Source organism: Lissotriton vulgaris, chromosome 12 (assembly GCF_964263255.1).
Source record: "Lissotriton vulgaris chromosome 12, aLisVul1.2, whole genome shotgun sequence".
NCBI classification, from domain to species: domain Eukaryota; kingdom Metazoa; phylum Chordata; class Amphibia; order Caudata; family Salamandridae; genus Lissotriton; species Lissotriton vulgaris.
The window spans coordinates 780,558,264-780,567,480 of record NC_141700.1 but is presented as its reverse complement, the minus strand read 5'-3'; the positions used below and the strand labels follow the sequence as shown (position 1 = coordinate 780,567,480).

Genomic DNA, 9,217 nt, shown 5'->3' with positions numbered 1-9,217 from the left:
TGTCACAAACCACCATTTGTCTGTGCATCGCATCAGACCTGCCACAACAATGCCGAGAGCTTCAGACTTCAAAGGGATGCTCTCCCCGCCCCCTCTGCACAATGCCAGAGCTTGTACTTCGAGAGGCATGATATTTCCCAGCAGACACTTCACACGCTCCGCAGAATCAGCCCACCTCCCAGCGCTGCCTGTCCTTCAAAAGCAGCTTGTTAGTAAGTGTGTCTTCTACGCTGGCTGGTTGTAAAGTTCTGTTACCATTGGGTTTGAATTATGCTACATAAAAATGCGACATAAATACAAGAGAGGACCTCATATAATGTAAGCAGGACTCTGCTCTTTCCGTCACCTAGTTGCTCATAAAATATAACTCTATAAATGAGTGTCCATGCCTTGTAGGTAAACCCTTTGGAGCAACTCTGGACCATAAGGCGTATCCTCCCAACACTGACACCCAGCACACAAATGCAATAGTAAACATTAGGTTTACAAATTACTTTTATTTTGTATGCAAAGAAAAGCTCTTTACCTCTCATGTGAGTCCAGCAAGAAGCAGTACAGGAGATAAAAGACAATAATCTGTTATTTGCAAGCCCCCACTAGTGTTCCCTTGTATGGCTTTGGTCATGGTTCAATTTTCCGGAAAGACAAAAAGGATGACAAGGGAAATGCATTTATACATCAGCAAGGCTTTGATCATCTTGAACTGTTCAGTGCGGTCATTGCGCATCGACCTCTCTAGACACCCCGGCACACAAAGGCCTCGTGTGCATATATTAGCAGTCCACTTTAAGGACATTCAGGCAGTGCATCAGACAAGTTCCACAGATGCTTGGCGAGATCTCTGAGTATCCGGCCGTCATGAATTTATCACCGGACCACTATCCTGACATCTCAGAGGGCTAAGGCCAGCCAGCCCAGGATCAGCGCGGTCCCTCCAATTGGTGCTGCCTCCCTAAAAATGGGGTCTGCTGTGATGGCCTGGTAGTAGAACGAGCCGCAAAACAGGATCATGCCAGACATGAGCAATGAGCCGGCCTGCAAAAGGAGAAGGGAAGAGATTAATGATGCAGTGAACGATTCAGGCAAGGCAGCACCAAGGGATACAAGCAATCACTAGCATATGTGAGTGGACGTGATACCCTTTCAAGGACTTTCTAAATATTGCTCAATTTAGATCTCTCTGCTGAAAGACGACAGATTGATAGGAGGAAAGTGGGATGGGGGTATTTGGTCCAAGATGTATGGAGTCAAGTTTAATCACTCAAATGGGGGAGGTAGGGAGATTTGAAGTTGAACTACGGTAAATTTAGATGGAGGTATGAAGTCTGCTTCCCCCATAGTAGCCACCACACATGGCAAGACGGCAGCAGACTAGAAAGATACAAGACCGTTGCACACAAAAGATGCCAATGGTAAGGCTGCACCTGAACTAAAGTTTGTGAAACTTGCATGTATAGACGTTCTTGTAGCTAAGCAGAGATCTGATACTCGCACACATCACACTACAGAGACTCGCTGTAGGGTGGCACAGAACAGAGGGTTGCAATACTGCCCGGCGCAATAGACCCCATTCACCTTCGATCCCTACTGTCAGGGCCAGGCTACCAATAAGCAAGGGAATGTGTTGCTGATAGTCAGAGCAGGACTAAAACCAAGCAAAACATAACACACTTCAAAACAAAACGACAGACACCACAAACACAGGCACACTAGACCAAGGGTTGTAATAATGGGATTCAACAGACACCAATGGTGGGGCTTCAGAGGATACAAGGGTTCTAACACTGCCAAACACACACACAAAATAGTGTTGTAACTGAAATAAGAGAAAGGTACTTTCAGACCAATTCAGGGTATCTGACACACTATGCAGGGTAACAGTTGTATAAATGAATGACATCACAGCACTCATAAAGGTTGAGTGAAGGGTATGCTGTATCGGCTTATGAGGAAAAGACCCAGGGCAACAACTGAATGAAGGATGTGACCCTGCCACTCTAGAGGACGCCAGCATAGCACTGGAGGAAGCAGGCGAATTCTCAGAACGAGTTGCATTGTAAATATTTGCGAATGCCTGGTCACAATGAATCAGAAGTAGGCTAGAGTTTAGAACTCCACCCTGCTGATAACACCCAGGTATGTTCTACACACCATCAAGTGACTGAAATCAGGCGTGCCACGCCGCACAAGAACCTAACATAAATACATGGATGAAATAGTGCATTTGCCCTCAGAAAGGCAGATTTCTCCAACAAATGGTAAACATGGCCCCATGACTATCTGGGGCTTTTACTCAGAAACATGGATCACAGTTGTAGTTCGCATTGGCTTTTAGGGTCCCGGAGTAACGCAGTACTGAACTCTGCTGGAGTCTTTTGTAAAGTTTGGCCGTGGGAATGCAAGAGTTAATAGTTGTGTTTATATCGGGGTGAATATTTACTTTGAGATTATTCGCTTGTCATTAATCTTGGATATATATATATTTATTAATATTGTTTCTTTAATCTCTTTTTTCCAAGAATTCTAAGGTACATATTCCTTTTATTTAGAGACCCACTGTGTTCCACGTACGTCCAGCATAGTATACATTTTTCTGTTTGCACCTTACAAAGGTTACTCCTACTATTTACTGGTACCCTTGATGACCTTCTCCGTATGGAAAGAAACTTTTTGTATTCACCCTTCCCAGAATTGATTTTTCCTCGATCCTTTCAAGTGAAACCTACCCTTTCACTACACCTTTAACTTAGAATTGGCATCAGTCCTTTTTACTTATGTGGTCCCATCCCAACTTTTTTTTCTTATTATTTATATTATCCTAAGGTTTTTGTACCGCTAGGTAATTAAACGGCTTCCAGGATGACACAGGTTAACATGTGCAGCTGAATTTACGGCGATCTCGGTCAGCACAAGCCATTTTTGCCTTCCAGGTACGTAAAACCTGCAAAAATGGAGTTTGGAGGACGCTGGATAAATAATTCACCTCAAACTCTGAAGAATATACTATTTAATGATGTGCTTTAAGTTAAACATTCTTGAATACCTAAAGCATACGTTGCTATTTCCACTTGACTGATGGGTGAAAAAACAGTGTACATGGCTATGCTTTATGGGGCTTAGTCTGAGATCCACATTGCATAAGTCGGAACAACATGAAAGAGATAAGCTTAAATTAATGAGAACAGACATATAGAATGTAATTCACAATGTGATTTGATTACTTGTAAACACCTTCAGGGGTCCGGAGGAGGGCATTTTAGGTTGGGAGAGGGAGGGGGACAAGAACCTGTCTCGTGCTTTTTGAGGAAGTGGGGGTGTAGATGGCAGTACTGATACTTTTTTTAAAAATATACTTTTATTAAAGTTGTATAGGCGAAACAAAAACACTCCAGTGTTGTGAACAGATCGAATGGGTACAATAAAGTCCCAGGACCTGTGCGGTATGGACAATACTACATAAATATATCTAAATAAAATCAAGGCAGTTTGTGGCTTCTTTAAATGCAGAGTGGTACATGTGGAAGTACAGATAGTTAAGTATGGGGTGGCTATTGGAGGCCGAAGTCTTGGCACAACTGATGTTATTGGAAAAAGACAGCATCACGCAGATTTTTTTTTATTTTGCAATTTTATAATAGCATAAACTTGACCCAAAGGTATTGGCGCGCTTTACAAGAGCACTTGTTACATAACGCAGGGACACATTAAATTTTTTTGGGGGTGCACGGGAAGATTAGGTGATTTGCTCAGAATCACAGGATGTTGAGCTGACGCAGAAACTGGAACCTAATTCCGCAGCTCTGGCCGTTATGCCACGTCCTCTTTGCAGTCCAGTGCGTCTAGGCAGAAGGAGCTCAAACAGGAATGAGAGAACACCTGCTTAGGGTGATTGCAGCTAGATTGAGGAACAAAAGCAAGGTTTGAAACTGACTGGGAGAAACCTGTAGTAGATGATGCTGAAGAGGGCAGCAGCCAGTGGAGTGTACCACTAATGGTTGTGTTAAACATGCAAGCGTTTGATAAATGATTATGGGAGATGTATGGCAAACGCTGGTGAAGGCAGTAGGAGTGCTCGACACAATAGTGAATGCAGTAGATATGCAGGTGGCATATACAGTTTCTTTTAACCCTAGGTCTCCTTTTGAACCAGTGAGAGTTCTCTGTCTTGCAACCCAGCTAACAATCAAGAGGGGCAGATCATCGTGCCGATTCAATAGTCCTCTTTTCACAACTTTGAAGCATATATAACCCTTAAACAATATATCAGTGCAAACTAAGAACACCAAGCGGATCTAAGCACTCACCAGTAAGGGCCTGCGACAGTGTGGCACAGCCAACAGCGCCAGACTGTGGAGGAAGTGGTAGTGATTGGATGTGGCATAGAGCTAAAAGAAAAGAAGAGAGTGAATTATGGGGCAGAGCACATTACATTGAAACAGAACCAATGGCCACATGAAGCCCATAGGCAGCTTATTCTGTTAGACAATATATACGTTTCATCTAAGATACGTGCAGTGGAGGGATAGCGAGGAGGTGGAAGCACTCAGGGTGCTTCGACACCCTCGTACTAATGTGGCTGGTTAGAAAGACTCGGGGTAGGATTTAGATATTGGTGGACAGGTTACTTAGTCACAAAGGTGACGGATATCCTGTCTGCCGAAATATAAATCCCATTATATCCTATGAGAATTATATTTCAGCGGACGGGATATAACTCAGTCACTGTTGTGATGGAGTAACCTGCCCGCCAAAATCTAAACTAGTCCCTCAGTCGCTTACAAAGCCATATGCCCCAATTCATCCACACACCTAGCACACCTACATCAATCATCCTAGGTAAAAACTGAAACAAAAAGCAAATGGAAGTACCTTCACTACAAATCCCAAAACTAAGCAAACTAAACATTCCCTCTCTAGTGCAACAACAAGGATTTGGAGGAGTACACCACCAACACTCAGATCATACACTGTCTTCAATATGGAACAGAATATTTCCTATTAATTAGTCCACTGGATTTGAAGATCAAGGCTTCCCAACCTAGCTAACGTTGGCATGAAAGTGTGTAGTAGACGTTAAGCTCTATTGGTGGTATATCTAAAGTTGGGAGGACGAAGTGATGATACTTTAACGTTTCTGGCCTATGGTGGACAGTATGGTAGGCTCTGAATATGCAAGTTAGTGAATGAATGTATGCTTCGACATACCAGAAGAGAGCAGAACTTTAAATTGCATTAAACTGAAAGAGACCTCGTCTAACTTGCATCTAGGGCTATTTTAGCAGCTGTGTTAACGCATGGCAGACCCCTGTCACGTATACTGGAAGGTCTCCAGAACTCAGGGATACAATCATTGCATAACTGAGGTCTCCAGCCCCTCCTCTAGAATGAATCCTGCAAGAGAAAGGGATTCTCACCTACCTCTTTAAGGTACTCATCCCGGTCGCTGCGTCGGAATCCTGCATAGAAAAAACAAGTTAAATCTTTAAGAAAGCAAATGTCACAAGGAAGAAATGTCACTACATGCAAGGTTCTTATATTCCACATTACACTATGCCACCCAAAAAAAGACAGCTGCAAACTAGAAGCAACTTTAATAACAACCCACTTTATCAAATAAACTTTTTTAGCGACCACTGTTGGGTTTAGGCGCAGAAAACGTATGCCCTTGTACTTTTCAACGTGGAAATAAATAGAGCCTTCACATTTGATACTGTAATCATAGGGCAGCGACCAAGCAGGTATTTTACCAGCATGGCAGGCAGTTTCATGTTAAGCCAGGTAAAAAATGATGGGTTGGGAACAGCAAACCCGGTACCTTTTCTCTTTGAAAAATACAACTTTAAACAGCAAATGCAAAGTGAAATCACTTAAAATACATTTTGGAGCTAAAACATATCGGGGATTGAATTCCCCAGTGTTATGTTGTTCTATTCACATGTACCTTTAAGACTCGTGCTATGTATTATAGAATGCATGAGGTCAGGGTTGGAATGTGGTATTTGCTGCATTCTTGTGTGGGTGGCAGTTATGCTGGAGTGGTCCTTGGCTTAAGCTACTTCCCTGGCACTCACCTGTATAGCTTGTGCTTTATATCTAATAAAGCTATTCCTCATATTCTGCCTACGTTCCTTCATTACACCCAGCCCCAAAAAATTAATCATCGACCACTAGTAAATGCAGTAGACCTTTGTACTCACTACCATTCCTATGTGATTCTTAGAGTTTATCCATTTGTATCTCTTCCTTGAGTGACTTTACAACTTGTACATTTGCAATTTTTTTGTTTGTATCTTTTATGTAACTCATGTACTTCTAAGTCCTAATGTATCGCAACTGGTTCTTTTGTAAAGCGCTCGGACACCTTCGGGTAATGTTCGCGCTATAGAAAATCGCATTCAATTAAAAAAAAATGTATTTCAGTACGCGTAGCACACCAGGTTCGAGATGCCCACCCTCTTTACAGGTGGTCAGAAACACCCTGCTGCAGTTAGTGAGAATGGTGGAAACAGAAAAGGGATACAATTTTGAAAGACGAGCTCGAAACACACACTGAAACCTCCCTCGGCGGCTTCCGTAGACCGTTCCACTCATCCGCAGGGGGCTGCTGGCCCCAGAATGCACCGGGCTTGCAGCAGGGCTCACAATGCCCTTGCATGACTCATTCCGGGGCGGGGAGTGATTGCTGCGCGCTTCTTACCGTGAGCACCGTAGGCTCCTGCGGTGACCGCCAGCGCCCCTGACAGGGCCCCGACTCGCCTCCACACCTGTCCTCCAGCCGCAGCCATGACGCCTCCTGCCCTGTAGCTTCAGGACGACAGACCCACGGCCCGCTGGAAAGCGTCCAGGCAACGGGCCGAGGCCGGTTGGCTGGTAGAAGTGTCAGTCACAGACAAGCTTGGGTATCCGCCAATCAAACCGCACGCTACCTGTTGCTTTAGTTTGGCAGAACCAAACTCCAATCGTGTTTCTCATTATAGTCAGCTGGCGCACTAACTTCTTACGTAAGTGGGCAGCTGTGGGCGCCATGCTGCAATGGTGTCTCTTCATTACAGTGTTGCTGGAGTGTCAGCTGACGCTAGAGAAACAGATTTGGTTTTTGAGTTACTAAATGTAGAAAAAAAGAGTCAAAACTCTTAAGTATTTATTAACAATTTATTGCTGTTTTCTTATTTTTGCTTTCAATATAAACTGTATTATATTGCAAAACTCAATAAAAAATGTCAACACAGAAAGAAAATAAGTCAAGTCAAGTCATGGAATTTGTATAGCGCACTACATACCCAGAGGGTTTCAAGGCGCTTAGGAAGGGGAGGAGGATTACTTGTCAAATATCCATGTTTTAAGTTGCTTTCTGAATGCTAGGTGGTTCTGGGTAAGGCGAAGGTAAGCGGGGAGTGAGTTCCATGTTTTAGCAGCCAGGTATGAAAAGGATCTGCCTCCCATGGTGGTCTTGTTGATGCGAGGTACTTTGGCGAGGGCTTGGCTGGAAGAACGTAGTTGGCGGGAGGGGGTGTAGAAGGACAGTCGTGAGTTGAGGCAATCTGGTCCGATGTCGTAGAGTGATTTGTGTGCGTGGGTAAGCAGACGGAAAGTGATCCTCTTATTGACGGGTAGCCAGTGGAGGTCTTTAAGGTGACCAGAGATGTGTTCGTTGCGTGGGATGTCTAATATGAGCCTGGCTGAGGCGTTTTGGATTCGTTGGAGTTTCTTCTGGAGTTTTGCGGTAGTACCTGCGTAGAGGGTGTTTCCGTAGTCCAGTCGGCTCATGACCAGAGCGTGGGTGACTGTTTTCCTTGTTTCGGAGGGGATCCAGCGAAATGTTTTTCTGAGCATGCGAAGAATGTTGAAGCAGGAAGAGGATACGGCACTGACTTGTCTGTTCATTGAGAGTGAAGAATCCAGGATGACGCCTAGGTTCCGTGCGTGGTCTGTCGGGATGGGTGCTTTTCCGAGGGCTTCTGGCCACCAGGAGTCGTCCCATGCAGAGGGGGATGTACCTAAGATGAGGACTTCTGTTTTGTCCGAGTTCAGTTTCAGACGGCTTTGTTTCATCCATTCGGCAACTTCTTTCATTCCTTCGTGTAGGTTAGTTTTGGCGGTGCTGGGGTCATTGGTGAGGGAAAGGATCAGTTGAGTGTCGTCCGCGTAAGCGATGATGTTGAGGTTGTGTTGGCGTGCGATGGCCGCGAGGGGGCTCATGTATACGTTGAAGAGGGTGGGACTGAGTGAGGATCCTTGTGGTACGCCGCAGATGACTTCAGAGGCCTCGGACTTGAATGTAGGAAGGCGGACTCTCTGGGTTCTTCCGGTGAGGAACGAGGTGATCCATTCAAGTGCTTTTCCTTGGATTCCGATGTTATTGAGGCGTTGTAAAAGGGTGCTGTGGCAGACTGTGTCGAATGCTGCAGAGAGGTCAAGGAGGATGAGGGCGACTGTGTCTCCATTGTCCAGTAGAGTTCGAATGTCGTCTGTTGCTGCGATGAGGGCGGTCTCAGTGCTGTGTTTTGCTCGGAAGCCAGATTGTGAGGGGTTGAGGGATTTGTTGGCTTCGAGGAAGGCGGCGAGCTGGTTGTTGACAGCCTTCTCGATGACTTTGGCCGGGAATGTAAGAAGCGAGATGGGGCGGTAATTTTTGAGTTCGGTGGGGTCTGCTGTTGGTTTTTTCAGGAGGGCGGTGAGTTCAGCGTGTTTCCAGTCTTCCGGGAAGGTGGCGGAGTTGAGGGAGCAGTTGATGACGTCTCGGAGGTGCGGTGCTATGACGGAGTCTGCTTTGTTGAATATGTGGTGAGGACATGGGTCTGTGGGGGATCCTGAGTGGATGGAATTCATCAGACGGATGGTGTCCTCAGTGGAGATTGGGTTCCAGTTGTTAAGGGTGTTCACGGGGGGAAGATGATCAGCAAATGGTAGGGTGGGTTGGTTTCCGGGTTGGTTGTCAAAGCTGTTGTGGATGTCTGCAATCTTGTTGTGGAAAAATGAGGCTAGGGAGTCGCAGAGGGCTTGAGATGGGGTGATGTCGTTGGAGTTGGCCGAGGGATTGGAAAATTCCTTGACGATGTTGAAAAGTTCCTTGCTGTTGTGGGCGTTGTTGTCAAGTCGATCTTTGAATGCTGTTTTCTTGGCTTTTCGGATCAGTTGGTGGTGAGTGCGGGTGGCGCTTTTGAAGGCGTCCTTGGTGCTGGTGGTTGGGTCTTTTTTCCAGGCCTTTTCAAGGGAG

The 9,217-nt window shown here is 45.3% G+C and overlaps 1 protein-coding gene across 1 annotated transcript; it reads right to left on the bottom strand.

Annotated features, from left to right (window-relative positions):
• Window positions 1-477: 477 nt before the first annotated feature.
• TMEM256 (transmembrane protein 256) lies at window positions 478-6,853 on the bottom strand. Its single transcript, XM_086946624.1, has 4 exons — window positions 6,698-6,853; window positions 5,419-5,456; window positions 4,305-4,385; window positions 478-1,035 (listed from the first exon to the last, which is right to left on the bottom strand). Exons 1-4 carry the CDS (start codon window positions 6,783-6,785, stop codon window positions 892-894), a joined length of 351 nt encoding a protein of 116 aa, XP_086802750.1. The 5' UTR covers window positions 6,786-6,853; the 3' UTR covers window positions 478-891.
• Window positions 6,854-9,217: the final 2,364 nt, after the last annotated feature.

Bases quoted from the DNA above. Each gene is read 5' to 3' on its own strand.
- TMEM256 (XM_086946624.1), bottom strand. From the start codon at position 6,785: ATGGCTGCGGCTGGAGGACAGGTGTGGAGGCGAGTCGGGGCCCTGTCA. The intron at 5,457-6,697 runs GTAAGAAGCGCG...TTTTCTATGCAG, and splicing joins AGGAGCCTACGGTGCTCACG to GATTCCGACGCAGCGACCGG. The intron at 4,386-5,418 runs GTAGGTGAGAAT...CTTTTCTTTTAG, and splicing joins GGGATGAGTACCTTAAAGAG to CTCTATGCCACATCCAATCA.